The following is a 19,684-nucleotide window of genomic DNA, read 5'->3' as shown; positions in this document are numbered from 1 at the left end:
CATTGAATCTTAATTTCAAAACTAGAAACTACCACGCGTTTCGTCCAACACTTTGCAATCCTCTTTTACCCATTAATATGTGCTGGGACAATTTTCGGTATGGTGTGAACTGTACGTTTTTCGATGCTCTTCATGCTACCATGATTACTATAAAACAATTAAAACTAAGAGAGCTTTGATGCTTAAATTAGGTTATGAGAAAAAAGTATGTTCAATGCATAAAAAAATCAGTCTCTCATCTATACCTAGGGTTGGGCCTATTTATAGGCATAAAGGTAGTGTTAAACCTGAATTAAGTTTTCTACTCCAACTTAAACTAAGAGTGCCTAGAGTTTGATTTGGTTTAGGAGTCATATTCCCATTCAACTGGGAGTTTGACTGTTGATCAGATTCTGCAATGAGTCATAATTAGACATGAAATGAGACTACTATCCCAATTCAACTTGGAGTAGAATCATTCCCAACAATTTTTTTTTTTTTTTTTTTCGAAAGGTATTCAATCTACCCATAACCACTTTTGCTTGTAGCCCTAAGCAAGTTGGAATTTTAAAGGAAAAGAAAGGCTTTTAAGCAAATGGGCACTAAAAAATGGCAATTTTATAAAGTGGGTATAAAAAGAATTGGCCAAAAAATGAATATTTGGGAGAATCTTTACCGACCCTTCCCCCGAATCACAATATTGGCACCCGTCTCCCTCTCTATCATCTTCTAGGTATTCTATCTCGGCCTAATAATCAAACCGATGAAATTATAATTTGGGTACTCTTTAATCGGTACGTAAAACTTATTTTGAAGCCTTGACGACTGATAATTTGCGGGTGGCTTGAAAGCTGGGTTACACTTTTATAATATGAGAGATTTTTCTAAGAAAAAACTATGGTTTTTGTCGATGAGTCGAAAAAAAATTCTAATGTTTTCTTCCTATTCTATTTTCTCGTTCCATATTAACATGTTCATATCTCATTGGAGGACACAAAGGGTGAAGAAGGAGTAATACTATATACAATTATTTTATTTTATTTTTATCCAATAAAGTGGATATGGCTATTAAACTTATTATTTGATATACATTTAACTATGATCAATCCCAACTCTAATGAAAATTTTAAAAGACTCAACTTTGGTGATAAAAATAAAATAAAGTGATGATATATAACATTTTTTTTATTATAATAATTCAAGTTTCATTGAACTCATAAAAATAGAGCAAGTTGCTCTAACAAAACTAAGTCATGGATACAATTAAAGATTTATTCCATCTATATCTGATCCATGACTCGTTTAACAACTGTTTTGATTAATCTATGATAATCAAAATTTACCTTTCTACTAACATGACCAATGTACCAACTTTGCATACAATTGAGCACCCCACAAACGTCATCAATAATATGTATACCTACTCCAATTCCGCATAGCATTAGTGGTAAAGAATGTCTTATTTCGGTATTGATTTACACATCAATTATTTTATTTTCTTGCAAGAATCGTATTTGGATATTTTAATAAGATAATGTTCATTTGTCATTTATTGTTAGAGAAGTGCTCCACTTATAAATTTATTTTCTTTTCAAAAATTAATTCCCAAATAAAATTTATTATTCTAAAAAATGTGTCACTATATATTACGTTATTTCAGAAAAAAATTTGGGTGGTAAAACATTTTCCTTATTCTCGAGGGCTCCATGCTCCATACCCAGATCCGTGCAAACCCGACCTTTTCGGTTTCGTCAGAGTCCACTTTCTCCTTTTCCCATTTCGGTTTCACGTATTCCTAATTTCCTAAAAGAATTCCTCTCTCTCACAGCTTTCCTTCGCCATTACCCTGTCAACGTTCCCGGTCTGATCGGTCGAATTCGGGTCGAGCTCTTCACAGATCGACTACCACCGCCACCAGCAGAATATCAGTCATGAATCCTGAATAGTAAGCCTCTCCTATCTCAATCTCCTTATCTCGATTATTACAGCTTTAACTAACCTCTGTTTGGTCGCCCAGAAAATGAAAATGAATAGAAAAAAATAAAGTGTTGAATCCGTTGGAAATACAAAATTCTTTTCCAATTATTGTTTTCTTTGTGCTTTCCGCGACCAAACAGTTGTGAATTTGACAATCTATTTAGATCTCTGATAGTTTTGTACTTTACACGGCGGTGGATACCAAATGGTTGTGAATTTGCCAATATTTTTAGATCTCTGATGGTTTTGTGGAATTTGCAAATTAACTTTTTCTTTTTTCGTCTTTAGGAAATTAAGTTAAGTTTGCCTTCCTGTTTGGTTACCGACAAAAAGGGGGACAAAGTGGTTTTAGCGATGATTTCTTCATTGATAATTCGGGGTTGCGTATATTCAATTGTCATACTGTTTGGTTTCTAATCGTTTGTCGGCAACCAATCTGAAGCATCAATTCCCTCATCCTTTTAGATCTGAAATGGGGATTTTGTTTTTTTGTGCTTCCGATGAACTTTTGAAGGTTTATTTTTAAATTTCTATTTTCCGATAGAATCTTTCATTGTTAGGTCCATAAGTTAACCGTGTTAGGTTTCAGATCTGAATGTTTAGCTTGATTGCATAACTCTATTTGTCTATCTCTGCATGCAATTGTGTGGTTCAATTCACAGATTCCTCTTTTGTGAATGATTGTGATTATCAGATTATTTTTACCTTGAAAAGACTCCAGACATGTTTCCTCCATTCTCTTGCAAGCTATTTTCTAAATTATATACTTCTCTCAAGTTAAGTATATGCTGGATTAGGCTACATGAATACCATTTGCTGCTGTGCCATATCATGTGCCTCACAACAAAAAGATCACGCATGAGCATTTAATTGAAGATATTACTTATTCTTTTTGATAAGGCCCCACTAATGTTTGTCTTTAACCCAATGAATTCTTTTGTTCTAAATACAGAGATTCATATTTTTGCTTCATGAAAAGAAAAAAAAAGTTTATATGATAGATGAAACTGCAACGAAAGATTTATTGATTCACGTTCTCTACTGCAGTGACTATTTATTCAAGCTTTTGCTGATTGGAGACTCTGGAGTTGGCAAATCATGTCTTCTTCTGAGATTTGCTGTAAGCGGTCAAAATACGAAATACCAGCCTTTATCACGTGTCAATTAATATTTTTCTTGCTCATATATTTGAATTTGCGTTACCTAATGCTTATAGACCTCTCTGGATATTCTATCAATTCATTGGCTTAATTTTGTTTTCTTAATCTTTCCGTGGGTTCTGTGTAAATTTTTATCCTTTTCCTTTTTTACTTATAAAAGAGGAAAATTTGATACCTTTTATCAAGTTGCAAGAGGATCGTTATCTTAAATTGGTGATCATATGATATTTGACGAACTTTGAATATTGTGAATCGAAGTGATAGTTTACTATGAATTCTGTTAAAGCTGATATAGCATGTCATGAGTTTCCAAAAACAGAAGTCATAAAGGGCCTGTTTGGTTTGTCTCGACTAAAACAGCTTTTAAAAACTGTTTCATAGACCAAAAAGAAAACTTACAAACATGATGTCTTTAACATTTTTGTTTTTATGAAACTGAAAACAAAAAACAGTCCCGTGAAACATAATTCTGTATGGTATCTGAGATAGGCTATTCTCAAGAATAATCCTTTGAAAAATGTTTTTGAGGACACATTTCAGAGTGTGTTTTTGCATTGATTACTTTCATAGTCTTATGACTTTTTCCATGAAAAAATTGGTTTCATTATTAAGTACTTATACTTTCTGTTGAAAGCTTGCTTTTAATTTATCTTGTTATCTTATAGGAACTTATTTTTTACTGATAGAAATGTGTATCAAATAAAATTATGATTTTAACTTTTTTGAGTTAAAGTGAAAGTATGGGATTCTACTCATTGAACCACATATTTGGCGGACTCTAGACTTTTATCTGTGATGGTTGGGATGTTGATCCATAGTTTAGTCCTAAATTTTTAATTGTTAACTTCTAATCACGTATGTAGATCGATATATTCACTGTAGTAAAAGACTCCACTCTCTCAAGTTTTACAAAGACAGAAATAAAACCTATGAAATGGTAAACATTTAAAGACTTAGGCCTCGTTTGATTTGTGGAATGAGAATTTCATTGGGAAATAGTTATTACTAGGAATAAAAGAGAGTGAAATAGAATGGTTATTATTAATCTTTAGTTTGGTAACAACTCATATACTTTAATTGGAATCTAATCAAAATTACTAAAAAAAAAACCCCACATTATATTATATTATAATTTTTTTAAAAAAAGCTTCTTTTTTTTTTTTTTTTGAAAACTAATGGGTTGCCGAACGCCCCATTAGCCGGGGGTGGCCACAACCATCCTCGGAGTTGTCTACGGGGGTGGCCTGTGCCACCCCCAAATGGTGCTAGGGGTGGTCGCACCACCCCTGGAATGCCTTGGGGGTCCACCACAACGCGTTCTGGGGGTGGTGCGACCACCCCCGACGCCATTTGGGGGCTGGACAACCACCCATTGGGGTGGTTAGCCAGCCACCGTAAAGGGGGGGGGGGGTTGGGGTTTCCTTTTTCTATTTCTTTTTTGTTGAAAAAAAAATTTGAAAGAAAATAAAAAATAAGAGTGGTTTATTTTGGAAAATCTAGTCTATTCCCATTGGAATAGCTATTCCTCTCAACTTTGAAAGAAATAGGTATTCATCTTCGTAAGAGAATAGTGCATAGACCCCTACCAAACATAGGAATAACTATTCTATAGGAATAGTCATTCCATTTCAGGGGTCTATTCCGCGAACCAAATGAGACCTCAAGAAAGCTACCAATAGTGATTTTTTACTTCCTAAAATTGCTTTTGTTTTATCCCTTAAGAGAGAAATTGAATGTTGATTTTATTAGATCTCCTTAGGTGACTGAAATGAACAGGCTTGTTTTACATTTTGTCTATTTCAGTTGTTGTGCCTATTGCCAAATTTATTGTTTTATTTGTGTATCTTGGCATGCTCTCTTATGTTATATCTGAAAGAAACATTTGGTGTAAAACTAACGGAATAGATGCGTGTGTCATTGTTGAAAAGATGCGTGTGATATTACTGAACTTTATTGAGCAGAATTTGTGGATATGAATGCAAAGTCCCCTTCCTTTTTAATGCTTTTATCTAAGTATTCTCTTTTGTCTTGTTGATATAGGATGATTCGTACCTGGACAGTTACATTAGCACAATTGGAGTGGACTTTGTAAGTGTCATGTGTGGGTTTTAATAGATGTGATTTTATTTGAAGCAATATAATCCTAATTTTATAATTTTATTTTTCCACCTATTATTAGAAAATACGCACCGTGGAGCAAGATGGGAAGACCATAAAACTTCAAATTGTAAGACTTTTCTTCCCCTTTTTGTTTACTTTTATTTTTATTTTGGTGGAATTGTACTAGTTTCTGGGCATTTATAATCTTTGTTTATCTAATGCAGCATTCTATGAATGTCGCTATTGTTTCTATCTAGATGTTGAAACTCACTTTTTCCTGGTATGTGCAGTGGGACACTGCTGGACAAGAGCGTTTCAGGACAATCACTAGCAGCTATTACCGTGGAGCACATGGCATTATAGTAAGCTCTCTTTCTCATGGTTGTACGTTCAGGGTGTGTTTTGAATTTGTTTCCTAATGTCCTTGGCATGTGGCAGATAGTTTATGATGTGACGGATCAAGAGAGCTTTAACAATGTCAAGCAATGGTTGAGTGAAATTGACCGATATGCTAGTGAGAATGTAAACAAGCTTCTGGTTGGAAATAAGTCTGACCTCACTGCTAACAAAGTTGTGTCTTCCGAAACAGCTAAGGTAAAGCCTACTCCCCATGGCCCTTTTTTTTTTTTTTTTTTTTTTTTTTTTTATCTTTTGTTGGATTATTGATAACTGAGATGACAGTGTGTACTTGATCTGACTTGTTTTTTAAGGCGTTTGCGGATGAAATTGGTATTCCATTTATGGAGACCAGTGCGAAAAATGCTACGAATGTGGAGCAGGCTTTTATGGCCATGGCTGCTGACATCAAGAATAGGTACTTGTTATGTGTATGTAACACTTGCATCTTTACTGTAATAATTAGTTAGAGAAGAGGTATACCATGTATGATTTTTGCAAGGAACAACAGGTATTGGGGAGCTTTGAAAGGACTATTTAAGTAAACAATTTAGCTTCAATTTTGGAACGGTTGTCTAAGTGCTTTCTGTGTCCAATGCCTTCTCTCATCCTTTCATCCCTTTGCAGGATGGCAAGTCAGCCGATGAACAACGCAAGGCCGCCAACAGTGCAGATACGAGGACAACCTGTGAACCAGAAGTCTGGCTGCTGCTCTTCTTAGTTGGTTCTTTCTGATACTGATCCATTGCATGTATGCATATAAGACCAGTCTTCTCTTTGAATCAAGTGGACCATTCGAACCCCCCCTAAATTCTGTATGATTATGTTAACGTCAGTTTGCTTTGTTACATGTTCTGCCATTCAATTCTTTCCAGTTTCTAAGTAAGTGGTCTCTGTACAAATGATGTGATGCTCAGCAGCAATATCTATTAATTTTTTTTTTTAGCTGTTCTTGTCCGGAAGCTGCAAGGCAAACAATTCTTTTTCTTATCTTTTACAGTCAATAGTGTTTACTGATTTGGCTTATTGATGCTTCATCTTCGTTGTGTCTTTCTTTTTCGCTATTGTTTTAAGGTTATTTTAGTGGATGGATGGCGTGGGAAAATCTTGACCTTCTATTGTAAAAGAGATCTGAGTTTAAAGAACTCTTACCAAATAAGTTCCTTAAGAATTTTAGAAGATCTAGGTCCGAGATAATCCCATAATCTTTTGATATTTAATGCTCCTAACCACATCCCGCAGTTCAAGTGAGTCATTAGATCGACTTTGGTACTAAAGAATTCCTAGGGAATATCTTTGGATTGCAGTTGGATGCTAAGAAGTTGAAGATAAGGTGATATGATGGCAACTTTGAGAGTGGTGGGGTGATCTTCAGCAAGATGATAGTGATGGCATAGTGATGCATCCTTTGGTCGCGGTGGTAGTGGTAGTTGCATAATTTTATGTAGATGTTAGAGAAATGACAAATTAAGCTGGATAAAGGCTTTTGCTTTCAAGTTAAAGTTAAAGGTTCGTTTATTTCAGCGTAAAATGTTTTAACATAAAAATCATTTTTGATTTCAGCTAAAAACATTATTTGACATTTGAGTCGTGTGGAAAATCAGTTAATATTTATGAGAATATGAGGTGTTTGTAGGTGAGATTGAGATCCAATGCATTAGCCTACCCTCCTTCATCAACCTTTTCCCCCTAATCACAATCTTTGCACCCATCTCTATTCTCTTCTTAGTATTCCCAAAGGGCCCAATAATTTAAGTTCGTAGGTGATTCGGTATTTAAAGCTTCTTCACTAGAACAAGAACTACCCTCTTAGGATTCCATTGAATCTTAATTTCTGAACTAGAAACTACCACACCTTTGTTTCTTCGTCCTACACTTTACAATCCTCTTCTACCCATGAATATGTATTTTTTCCCAAGGTATTCAATCTACCCAGAACCACTTTTGCATGTAGCACTACACAAGTTGTAATTCTAAAAGGAAAGGAAAGGCTTTTTAAGCAAATGGGCACCCAAAAATTGCAATTTTATGAAGTGGATATCAAAAGAACTGGCCAAAAAAATAATATTTTGGAGAATCTTCACTGATCCTTCCCCCGAATCACAATATTGGCACACGTCTCCCTCTCCATCTTCTCCTGGGTGTTCCATATCAGCATAATAATCAAATCGATGAAATTATAATTTGTTTACTCTTTAATCGGTAAAGTTTCTTTTGAAACTTTGGAAGTTGATAATTTGCGGGTGGCTTGAAAGTTGGGTCATGATTTATTATATGATAGATTTTTTTAAAAAAAAACTGTGATTTTTGTCGATGAGTTGAAAAAAATCTAGTATTTTCTTCCTATTCTATTTTGTCGTTCCATGTTAACATGTCCATCTCTCATTGGAGGACACAAAGGGGTGAATGAGTAATACTATATGCCATCTTTTTATTTTATTTTTATCCGCTACAGTTGATATGACTTTTAAACTTATGATTGAATCAAAATTTAATAGTGATCAATTCCATATCTAATGATAATTTTAAAAACCTCTTCAACTTTGAAAATAACAAGAAAATAAAATGATGATATATAATATTTCTTTGAATAATAGTTCAAATTTCATTGAACTCATAAAGATAAATCAAGTTGCTCTAACAAAACTAAGTCATGGATACAATTACGAATTTCTTCCTTCAATAACTGATTTATGACTTGGGTAACAACTGCTTTAACTAATTCATGCTAACAAAATTTACCTCTCTACAAACATGGCTAATTTGTCAAACTTCGGATACAATTGAGTTGGGGTGAAGATGAGGGCCGATAAGAACCCCCCCATTCGCTATCATGCGGTTAGCAAAAATTATTATCCGCATGGACGTAGCTAGGTAGAGCACTAGAGCTTGGGGGGTCCGTGGCCTACCCAAGCCCAAAGCTTTTCCCAAAAAATAAAATTAAAAAAAATCTGAAAAAGAAAAATAATAAATTTTACTCTTAATTTTTTTATTTTATTTTTGGCCCCTCCCAAATTTTTATTTTTCAATTTAGCCCCCTCAAAGTCTAAAAGCTGGTTTCGCCCCTGATTATCCGCATTCCCTTTTTTTTTTTTTTTTTTTTTTTTTTTTTTTTTTTTTTTTTTTTTTTTTTTTGAATAGAAGAGCTTTTCTCATTAAACGTCAACAAAAGTCTCAGAGACTACAATATTGCGGATAAAAGGAGGACACTCCCCCATTCAAACATGATTGAGTTGAGAACTAATTGCATATTTAGCCATAACATGTGCAGCACTATTTGCCTCCCGCCTAACAAAATTCACTTCCAACGGCTTTATGAACTGAAAACAGGATTGGGTATCTTCAATGATGTGGCCGTAACTCGTCCAGCAAGGGCCCTCCATTTGCAGTGCCTTCACCACCTCCTGGGAGTCCCCTTCCAGTCACATGAGTATACCTCTGCTTCCTGCAAAACAGAAGGGCATGCCAAGCCCCTAGAGCTTCAGCCAGCATCGGATCAGTAACAAAAGGGATACACACTGTTGAAGCAGCTTCTATGTCACCAGTATCATTTCGCACCACCAATCCAATTCCAACCCTCCTGTTTGCTATCTCCAACGCTGCATCCCAATTAATTTTCTTCCAGCCCAACGGAGGCCTATCCCATCGAGACTGTGAGTGAGACAATCCACTCTCTGGAGACCGAAAATGGACCTCAGTGAAAGTGGACATTATATCCCTGGCATGAGAAATTATGGAGAATGGATCCGAGAAGGAGCGATTAAAGATAAGAGAATATATATATATATATATTTAAATTTACTAAGACAACGTTATAAATTTAAATGCTGATTATTCTAAAAGACAATAACTCTCTATAGCCGGTAATAATAAATTGTATAAAAAATAAAATATTAATTTATTTAAACTTAGCACCCAAATTTTCCTCGTTGGTGATGCTCTTTGTCGCAAAGAATGTCTTATTTCCGTATTGATTTACTCATCAATTATTTCCTTTTCTTGTAAGAATCATATTTCGATATTTTAATAAGAAATATAAGATAACGTACATTTGTTATTTATTCTCGAGGTCCATACCCAGATCCGTGCAAACCCGACCTTTTCGGTTTCGTCAACGTCCACTTTCTTCATTATTCATCTCTGACCCCTCTTTCCCATTTCAGTTTCACGTATTCCTAAGAACTCTTTTTCTCTCTCACCGCTTCCTTCGCCATTACCAGGTCAGCGTTCCCGTTCTGACCCGTCGAGTTCCGGACGAGCTCTTCACAGATCGACTATCACCGCCACCAGCAGAATATCAGTCATGAATCCTGAATAGTAAGCCTCTCCTCTCTCGATCTCCTTATCTCGATTATTACAGCTTTAACTAACCCCCGTTTGGTCGCCCAGAAAATGAAAAGGAATAGAAAAAGAAGAGTAAGTTTTGAATCCGTTGGAAATTCAAAATTCTTTTCCAATTGTTGTTTCTTTGTGCTTGACGATACCAAACGGTTGTGAATTTGACAATCTATTTAGATCTCTGATGGTTTTGTGCTTTTCACGGCGGTGGATGCCAAACGGTTGTGAATTTGCCAATATCTTTAGATCTCTGATGGTTTTGTGGATTTGTACGTTAACTTTTTTTTTTATTTCGTCTTTAGGAAATTATGTTAAGTTTGCCTTCCTCTTTGGTTGCCGACAAAAAAAAGTGGAAAAAGTGGTTTTGCCTTCCTCTTTGGTTGCGTATATTCAATTGTTATACTGTTTGTTTTCTAATCGTTTGTCGGCAACCAATCGGAAGCATCAATTCCCTCATCCTTTTAGATCTGAAATGGGGAATTTTTTTTTTGGTTGCTTCCGATGAACTTTTGATAGTTTATTACTAAATTTGTCTTTTGTGATAGAATCGTTCATTGTTAGGTCAATAAGTTAACCGTGTTAGGTTTCAGATCTGAATGTTTAGTTTGATCGCATAACTCTATTTGTCTATCTCTGCATGCGATTGTGTGGTTCAATTTACAGATTCCTTTTTTGTGAGTGATTGTGATTATCAGATTATTTTTACCTTGAAAAGACTCCAGACATGTTTCCTCCATTCTCTTGCAAGATATTTTCTAAATTCTATCCTTCTCTCAAGTGAAGTATATATTGGATTCAGCTACATGAATACCATTTGCTGCTGTGCCGTATCATGTACCTTACAACAAAAAGATAACGCTTAAGCATTTAATTGAAGATATTACTGATTTTTTTTTTTATAAGGCCCCACTAATGTTTGTCTTTAGCCCAATGAATTCTTTTGTTCTAAATACGGAGATTCATATTTTTGCTTTATAAAAAGAAAAAAAAGTTTACTCGATAAGATGAAACTGTAGCGAAAGATTTATTGATTCACATTCTCTTCTGCAGTGACTATTTATTCAAGCTTTTGCTGATTGGAGACTCTGGAGTTGGCAAATCATGTCTTCTTCTGAGATTTGCTGTAAGCCGTCAAAATAAGAAATACCATCCTTTATCAAATGTGTTAATTAATATATTTCTTGCTCATATATTTGAATTTGCTTTACCTGATGCTTATAGACCTCTCAGGATATTCTATCAATTCATCGGCTTAATTTTGTTTTCTTAATCGTTCCTTTGGTTGTGTGTAAATTTTTATCCTTTTCCTTTTGTACTTAGAAAAGAGGAAAATTTGAGACCTTTTATCAAGTTGCAAGAGGATCGTTAACTTAAATTAGTTACCATATGATATTTGACGAACTTTGAATTTTGTGAATTGAAGTGATAGTTTACTATGAATTCTATGAAAGCTGATATAGTTATGTTACTTGTTACAGTCGATCTAAGGGGACTTCTACTTTGCTTCCTCTGTTTTTCATTGCTAATTCTTTAACCAAGAAGAGATTGTGGCACACTGATTAGCATGTAAAGAATGAAACTAATAATGGGTTACTGCACCTCGTGGATCAACCCATAAATTATTATGAACGTACTTGGTGTAAAGATCACACCATAGTAAACTCTTTTGGGTTAGCATTTATTTTCACTAAAATAGTTTTCCTGATTCTGTTGGAGTTGCATTGTGTTGTTCTTATGATATCGAAGACTTATTGAATGGAGTTTTGATTTTTGGATTATGTATGTTATCATATTGTTTCTCCAAAGCTAAATATTTGTTTCACAAACTTTGGGTTTTAAGCATGTCATGAGTTTCCAAGAACAGAAGTCATAAAGGGCCTGTTTGGTTTGTGTTGACTAAAACAGTTTCTAAAAACTGTTTCATAGAACAAAAAGAAACTTACAAACATGATGTCTGTAACAGTTTTGTTTTTATGATACTGAAAACAGAAAACAGTCCCATGAAACATAGTTCTGTATGGTATCTGAGATATGCTATTCTCAAGAATAATCCTTTGAAAAATGTTTTTTAGAACACATTTCAGAGTGTGTTTTCGCATTGATTACTTTCAGTCTTATGACTTTTTTCATGAAAAAATTGGTTTCATTATTAAATACTTGTACTTTCTGTTGAAAGCTGGCTTTTAATTTATCTTGTTATCTTATTGAAACTTATTTTTCACTGATAGAAATGTGTATCAAATAAAATTATGATTTGAACTTTTTTCTGTTAAAGTGAAAGTATGGGATTCTCCTCGTTGAACCACATATTTTGTGGACTCTAGACTTTTATGTGTGATGGTTGGGATGTTGATCCATAGTTTAGTCCTAAATTTTTAACTGTTAACTTCTTATCACATATGTAGATATGTTCACTGTAGTAAAAGACTCCTCTCTCTCAAGTTTTGCAAAGATGGAAATAAAACCTATGAAATGGTAAACATTTAAGGATTTAAGAAAGCTACTAGTAGTTACTTTTTACTTCCTAAAATTGCTTTTGTTTTATCCCTTAAGAGAAATTGAATGTTGATTTTTTTTTAGATCTCCTTAGGTGACTGAAATGAACATTCTTGTTTTACATTTTGTCTATTTCAGTTGTTGTGCCTATTGTCAAATTTATTGTTTTATGTGTGTATCTTGGCATGCTCTCTTATGTTATATCTAAAAGAAACATTTGGTGTAGAAATAACGGAAAAGATGCGTGTATCATTGTTGCAAAGTTTTCTGGTTTTAGGGTACTGAATCCTAGTGTGATATTAATTGAACTTTATTGAGCAGAATTTCTGGATATCAATGCAAAGTGATAATTTCTTTTGCAACCCCCCCTTCTTTTTTAATGCTTTTATCTAAGTATTCTCTTTTGTCTTGTTGATATAGGATGATTCGTACCTGGACAGTTACATTAGCACAATTGGAGTGGACTTTGTAAGTATCACCTGTGGGTTTTAATAGATTTGATTTTATTTGAAGCAATATAATCCTAATTTTACTTTTCCACCTATTATTAGAAAATACGCACTGTGGAGCAAGATGGGAAGACCATAAAACTTCAAATCGTAAGACTTCTCTTCCCCTTTTTGTTTATTTTTATTTTTATTTTGGTGGAATTGTACTAGTTTCTTGGCATTTATAATCTTTGTTTATCTAATGCAGTATTCTATGAATGTCGCTATTGTTTCTATCTGTTGAAACTCACTTTTTCCTGGTATGTGCAGTGGGACACTGCTGGACAAGAGCGTTTCAGGACAATCACTAGCAGCTATTACCGTGGAGCACATGGCATTATAGTAAGCTCTCTTTCTCATGGTTGTACGTTCAGGGTGTGTTTTGAATTTGTTTCCTAATGTCCTTGGCATGTGGCAGATAGTTTATGATGTGACGGATCAAGAGAGCTTTAACAATGTCAAGCAATGGTTGAGTGAAATTGACCGATATGCTAGTGAGAATGTAAACAAGCTTCTGGTTGGAAATAAGTCTGACCTCACTGCTAACAAAGTTGTGTCTTCCGAAACAGCTAAGGTAAAGCCTACTCCCCATGGCCCTTTTTTTTATCTTTTGTTGGATTATTGATAACTGAGATGACAGTGTGTACTTGATCTGACTTGTTTTTTAAGGCGTTTGCGGATGAAATTGGCATTCCATTTATGGAGACCAGTGCGAAAAATGCTACGAATGTGGAGCAGGCTTTTATGGCCATGGCTGCTGACATCAAGAATAGGTACTTGTTATGTATATGTAACACTTGCATCTTTACTGTAATAATTAGTTAGAGAAGAGGTATACCATGTATGATTTTTGCAAGGAACAACAGGTATTGGGGAGCTTTGAAAGGACTATTTAAGTAAACAATTTAGCTTCAATTTTGTAACGGTTGTCTAAGTGCTTTCTGTGTCCAATGCCTTCTCTCATCCTTTCATCCCTTTGCAGGATGGCAAGTCAGCCGATGAACAACGCAAGGCCGCCAACAGTGCAGATACGAGGACAACCTGTGAACCAGAAGTCTGGCTGCTGCTCTTCTTAGTTGGTTCTTTCTGATACTGATCCATTGCATGTATGCATATAAGACCAGTCTTCTCTTTGAATCAAGTGGACCATTCGAACCCCCCTTAAATTCTGTATGATTATGTGCACGTCAGTTTGCTTTGTTACATGTTCTGCCATTCAATTCTTTCCAGTTTCTAAGTAAGTGGTCTCTGTACAAATGATGTGATGCTCAGCAGCAATATCTGTTAATTTTTTTTTTAGCTGTTCTTGTCTGGAAGCTGCAAGGCAAACACTTCTTTTTCTTTTCTTTTACAGTCAATAGTTTTTACTGATTTGGATTATTGATGCTTCATCTTCGTTGTCTTTTATTTTTTTAGCTATTGTTTTAAGGATATTTTAGTGGATGGATGGCGTGGGAAAATCTTGACCTTCTATTATAAAAGAGAGCAGAGTTTAAAGAACTCTACCAAATAAGTTCCTTACGAATTTTACTAGATCTTTATCAATAATGATAACATATTATCTCTAACATTCAAATCCTAATAACTTATTATTTCTAAGTCATTCAATTCTAATCTTAAAAGTTAAAATTCCTCCTGCTAGACACGTATGAAGCCTTTGATCTTGACTGTGATAGACGACGGTGGTAAAGGAATGTGAGATGGATGGATTATTACAAGAGCGTAATTAGTAGCAAATTCTAGCTGAGTTCCATGCGTATAGCGAGAGCTTGGGCTACCATAGTCTACCGTTGCGATGAAGGGCACATTGCTAAGCATTCCCGCCTCCTATTAAGACATAAGCAAAATTATCATAATTGGTTTAGCATTTTGGATAGGAAAAAGATTCAAATGAAAATAAAAATTATATTAAAAAAAACAAGTGGGAAAATGAGAAGTAATAGAAGGATTAATTATTCATTGTATATTATCCTAAGGCTTCGTTTGGTTTGCGGAATGTCTATTCCATTAGGAAAAGGAATAACTATTCATGGGAATAAATGAAGGTGGAATGGAATAACTATTCCTATTCTTTTGTTTGGTTGTAACGGTGGAATAGAACATTGCATATGCATTCTTTTGTTTGGTACAGTGCAATACATTGGTGAATGGAATCATATTATAATCAAATTTTCTAAAATACCCTTATAATACAAATATAATTTATATTCTTGAGGACATTTTTTTTCTTTATTTAAGAAACATAAACAATCATACTATGACCTTTTTTGTTTTTTTTGTTTTTTTTTTTTTTTTTTAATTTCATAGAGTTCATGGCTTCTTTTTTTTTTTTTTTTTTTTTTTCATATACAATTACGCTACAAAATGATTTATAAGGAGAAAAAAAAAAAAAACACACACACACATAATCATCATATCACCATCATAAAAAAATAAAAAAAAATAGATCATCTGCAAAGCCCTTTTTATTTTATCCTTTTTTATTTGTTTTCCAGCAACAAACATTCATTCTTTGCTTACAAAGTAAAATGATTTATAAGAGAAAAAAAAAAAAAAAAAAAAAAAAAAAAAACATAATCATCATAAAAAAATAAATCATCTACAAAGCCCTTTTTATTTTATTATTTTTTATTTGTTTTTCAGTAACAAACATTCGTTCTTTGCTTACAAAGTTTTTCTCAAACCTCCGCAAGGCAATTGGAGTCCCCCCGATATTAAGAGGTACTTGTTTTGCTACGTCTAAGTGCATTCTGTAGGCTAAATCATAGGAGGAGGGAAAAAAAAAAAAAAAAAAAAAGAAAAAAAAAAAGACTACCCCACAACAAATTAAGTTGGGTTGAGAAACAGAGAGAGGAGGATGAGAATATAATTGTAGAGATGGAGAAAGATATTGATGGTGCACTTGAGTGATGAATTTTTGAAATCAGAATTAAATTCTTATTTTGTTTGCGAATTTTGAAATTTGACTTTTTAGAAAAAATTGAATAAAATCTTATAAAAAGTTGAATAAAATATAATTTGTTTTTTAAAAAGTTGAATAAAATATGATTTATTTCTGAAAAAAGTAGAATCAGAATTATATTTTATTGTCAAAATTTCGTATCAAAACACACTATGAGTTGAGAAACAGAGAGAGAGAGAGAGGGATAAGAGACTTGGGTGTTGAGAAGGTTGTGGTTTTTGGACAAAAGACAAATTTAATTTATTCTCATAGGAAAGGAATAGGTATTCCACTCCTTTTTGAGTGGAATACTTATTCCTCTTCGTAAGGGAATAGCTATTCGGTGGGAATAACTATTCCCTTAAATAATATACAACCAAACAAAAGAATAGCTATTCCGTAGGAATAGCTATTCCTTTCCATGAGTCTAATCCGCAAACCAAACGAGGCCTAAGAGTGCAAAGTCTTCACAATATTGGTGGTCAACGAAAAGTAACAAATTAAAAAAAAAAAAAAAAAAACAAAATTCATGGTATATTATCCTAAGAGTGCAAAGTCTTCACGATATTGGTGGTCAACGAAAAGTAACAAATTAAAAAAAAAAAAAAAAAAAAAAAAAAAAAAAAACAAACGACAAAAATCAATTTGAATCTTACCGTATATGGAATACCACTGTAATTTGGTGCACCATATGTTGGGGACGTTATTTGAGCAAGTGGTGGAATATCCAAGCAGACGTTTGGGAATTGATTCACATTCGGATCATCTGGGGTTGTAGCCTATAACATTGTAAGAAGCCATTAAGACTAACGAATATCGAGCAATTTTATTTAGTAGACTGTCATCTTACTCTCATATCATTGGTATGTAAAAGTAGTGAAAATCAATCTTTTCTTTTTTTAAGAAGTGTTATTTTTTTGTCATATCATCAAGTTATATGAAAATCGTATAATAGTCTACTAAATATTATTATTCAACAGATATCATGTTGGGATTATCATCAGTTGGGGATACAAGTATGCCTGCTAATCTATAGACTACCTTTGGTGGGAATTTGTTAGCATTAGCCAAGGTCAAAGCTTGAGAGATACTACTAGCCTTTTTAAGTAGAACCCGTTACAATCCTATTCTCGAATGAGTAATACTATTTTACTTGACTCTTATACGACTGCCATATAATTTGATGGTGTGACAGTGAAAATCAGTGCTTAATAAAAAAAAAAAAAAAAAGCCCATTTGATCTGGACGTGCTGTAAAAGCTACTTTTACTGCCTCTAATCAAAACTTGACACTTAAGTTAAAAACACCAAATAAAATAGATCTGAAAACACTATATCTTGAAATGGGAGTCAATATGAAAATTCTAGGAGGGTAGAAGAATAATGCTCTACAAGAATCATCTTGAATACAACTATACAAGGATTAAAAAAAAAAAAAAAGGCAAAAAAAGAATAGAAACGAAAAGAAAAGAATAGCAGACTTCACAAACTCTGTTCGCGGCACTTGCTTCCCAAATCTTAACAAACCAAATTTAGAAAAGAAAATCAAACCCAGCTCTCAAAATCTTATTGTTTGTCTAAAATATCCAACTTAATTGGAATACACATTTCTATTACCCATTTTCCAATCAAAGCAAAACCCATTTCTAATGAGAGAAAGAGAGAGAAAAGGCAAAAATCCTCATTTGAAAGACAGTGGCCTTGGGCGGATTCCGGTGGTGGTCTTCGACGGATTCCAATAGCGGCGTTCGGTGGAGTAGGAGGGAGTGGTTCAGCCTCCAATAAATCAGATGGGGTTAAAAAAAGAAGAAAAGAGGTTTTGTCGATGAGTTCTCTTTGGGTTAAAGATCCAGTGCTATCATCTCCATTTTATTTAGTTTTTTTTTTGGCTGATGTGTCAAATTTATATTGGAGGGTGTAAAAGTGTTGTTTTACACAACATCCATTGAAGTTATTCTCAAAAAAAAATAAAAATAAAAAATTAATGTCTTGGTTTTTTTATTGCAATATCATCCCAGTTATATCACAATATTATAGTAGTCTATTGACTTAATTACTCAACAATGGAATAAACTTAAGGATGAATAAACTTGCCTCTGGCTCTGATGACGGTTCAGACATACTTTTTTCTGTAGGAACTAAAGAATCTTCCTGAGTACTTACTGGTTCCTATATATAAAAGGCATAACATTCTTAATAGAACGTACATTTATGAGAGAGAGAGAGAGAGAGAGAGAGAGAGATTACAGGTTGTTGGAGAGACATATCAAATAGGCTTGGTTTGCGTGTGATCTTCTTATCAATGGCAGCCTGTCTGAGGAAATATTTTTGTGCATGAGTAGCAACCTGGGTTGAGGTCCTAGTGCTCACAAACTTGTTTGAAATTCCTTTCCAATCACCTTTCCCGAGCTCCTTCAGACCAACTAGAAATTGTCTGTGCTCTTCCTCACTCCACGTCCTCCCTGTATATCATATATATATATGTATGTCAATATAATATTGTCTATTTATCAAACACAAAATGTCTTAATTTCTTCAAAAATACAATAATTTTTTCAAAACTTCAAAACCTTTTAGGAAACGAGGCAAGACTTTGATGCGGTCGACCAGGATGATGACAAAGAACACAAATATATTCAAGGAATCGAAGCCAAACAATATTAGATTCAAATGATGGAGTGTACGTACTCGATCATTGATGAGGTTAATTGGTTATTGACAATCAAAATAATTAAAAAAAACTCTAATAAATTTTACTCTCTCCACAAATCATTATTGAAACACCACAATAAAGGCAAGGTAAATAAAAAGGATAATCAAAAGAAAAAGAAACCTATGATGCATATACTCAAAGGAATTATAAATATATGCATGAAACCTTTATTAATTATTAACAATTATATCAAAAATTAAGTGAGAAAGAAACCAATACACATATCCAAACCCTAATCTTAAAAAAAAACAAAACAAAAAAAAAACACCAATAAGAGAACCTGACATATATATATATATATACCTTTATTTTTTACATGAGCAGCCTCGTTTAATCTAAGGTTGTTCTTTACAGGAGCATCTCCTCCGTTTGTCAAATAGACGCCGAAGAGCTTCACTCGGACGTCACTCCGATCACTGACAGTGGTAATATTATTACACGTCCTATAGTTGTGTCCGGTGCTCCCACACTGCGAACACTTCCTAAGTTTTCTCTCCATGGATTTCTCTAAAAGTTGGTTGTTTGCGTAACAGAGGAATCAAAGAGAAGACAAAGAGGAACTAAATTAAAAACAACCTAATTCTTGTTCAAATTAAACCATATATAAGCAAAAACTCTGTGGCGGTGCAGCGTCGTTTCTTCAGCAAAAATATATATAGGGCGCCGCTTTGGGGCTTCTTGAATTCCTCTAGGATATATACACAGTACACGTAAAAGGCATGTCCCCAATCTTGCCATTTATCGTTCTCGCGCGTGAAAGATTTGGTTTCCCTGGAGAAACCCTGATTTCCTTGCGTACTTTGGATCTTCCAGTTTCCTTTATGAATGCCATATATTGTTACTATTTTTGAAAGATTCGATCTCCTTTCAAAGATTGGATTTTTTTTTACTTGGTGTTCATCATTGGTGAGCAGACCTGTAAGCTATCTGACCCGTTGGATTTATAAGGTAAAAGGAGGCGGTGCTTTTTAGGCCATTGAATTACGGTCGAGTTTGTAATATAGAGGCTCTTGTTGTATGTGGAGCTTAATTGTTTTGTGGGATCATGAAGCTCTAATAATAATAATAATAATGGCGGCCATGTCATCGAGTAATCC

At 34.0% G+C, this 19,684-nt stretch overlaps 3 protein-coding genes across 3 annotated transcripts; 2 read left to right on the top strand and 1 right to left on the bottom strand.

Moving 5' to 3' along the window:
* Nucleotides 1–1,654: 1,654 nt before the first annotated feature.
* Nucleotides 1,655–6,557, top strand: LOC133870678 (GTP-binding protein YPTM2). The gene is made up of 8 exons (XM_062307853.1): nt 1,655–1,924; nt 3,004–3,076; nt 5,157–5,204; nt 5,296–5,343; nt 5,507–5,578; nt 5,655–5,810; nt 5,927–6,030; nt 6,240–6,557. Exons 1-8 carry the CDS (start codon nt 1,911–1,913, stop codon nt 6,331–6,333), a joined length of 609 nt encoding a protein of 202 aa, XP_062163837.1. The 5' UTR covers nt 1,655–1,910; the 3' UTR covers nt 6,334–6,557.
* A 3,144-nt stretch (nt 6,558–9,701) lies between these two features.
* LOC133870719 (GTP-binding protein YPTM2) lies at nt 9,702–14,325 on the top strand. The gene is made up of 8 exons (XM_062307919.1): nt 9,702–9,929; nt 11,001–11,073; nt 12,867–12,914; nt 12,998–13,045; nt 13,205–13,276; nt 13,353–13,508; nt 13,604–13,707; nt 13,917–14,325. Exons 1-8 carry the CDS (start codon nt 9,916–9,918, stop codon nt 14,008–14,010), a joined length of 609 nt encoding a protein of 202 aa, XP_062163903.1. The 5' UTR covers nt 9,702–9,915; the 3' UTR covers nt 14,011–14,325.
* A 247-nt stretch (nt 14,326–14,572) lies between these two features.
* On the bottom strand, nt 14,573–19,086 carry LOC133871627 (probable transcription factor At5g61620). Its single transcript, XM_062309054.1, has 5 exons — nt 18,891–19,086; nt 18,122–18,336; nt 17,969–18,043; nt 16,532–16,654; nt 14,573–14,761 (listed from the first exon to the last, which is right to left on the bottom strand). The coding sequence occupies exons 1-5, from the start codon at nt 19,084–19,086 to the stop codon at nt 14,573–14,575; spliced, it is 798 nt and encodes a 265-aa protein (XP_062165038.1).
* Between the last annotated feature and the right edge of the window lie 598 nt (nt 19,087–19,684).

The sequence above is a fragment of the Alnus glutinosa genome, chromosome 6 (genome assembly GCF_958979055.1).
Source record: "Alnus glutinosa chromosome 6, dhAlnGlut1.1, whole genome shotgun sequence".
In the NCBI taxonomy this organism is placed as follows: Eukaryota; Viridiplantae; Streptophyta; class Magnoliopsida; order Fagales; family Betulaceae; genus Alnus; species Alnus glutinosa.
The sequence above is the reverse complement of the archived record's forward strand: the minus strand, read 5'-3'. Positions and strand labels throughout refer to the sequence as shown.

What these genes read in the sequence shown, in the direction of transcription:
- LOC133870678 (XM_062307853.1), top strand. An exon ending in AGACCATAAAACTTCAAATT is followed by an intron (nt 5,344 to 5,506) that starts GTAAGACTTTTC and finishes TGGTATGTGCAG; the next exon opens with TGGGACACTGCTGGACAAGA. An exon ending in GCTGCTGACATCAAGAATAG is followed by an intron (nt 6,031 to 6,239) that starts GTACTTGTTATG and finishes ATCCCTTTGCAG; the next exon opens with GATGGCAAGTCAGCCGATGA.
- LOC133870719 (XM_062307919.1), top strand. An exon ending in GTCTTCTTCTGAGATTTGCT is followed by an intron (nt 11,074 to 12,866) that starts GTAAGCCGTCAA and finishes TTGTTGATATAG; the next exon opens with GATGATTCGTACCTGGACAG. An exon ending in GTGGAGCACATGGCATTATA is followed by an intron (nt 13,277 to 13,352) that starts GTAAGCTCTCTT and finishes GGCATGTGGCAG; the next exon opens with ATAGTTTATGATGTGACGGA.
- LOC133871627 (XM_062309054.1), bottom strand. Translation starts at nt 19,086, where the DNA reads ATGGAGAGAAAACTTAGGAAGTGTTCGCAGTGTGGGAGCACCGGACAC. An exon ending in TGCTCATGTAAAAAATAAAG is followed by an intron (nt 18,337 to 18,890) that starts GTATATATATAT and finishes TATGATATACAG; the next exon opens with GGAGGACGTGGAGTGAGGAA. An exon ending in ATATGTCTCTCCAACAACCT is followed by an intron (nt 18,044 to 18,121) that starts GTAATCTCTCTC and finishes TTTTATATATAG; the next exon opens with GAACCAGTAAGTACTCAGGA.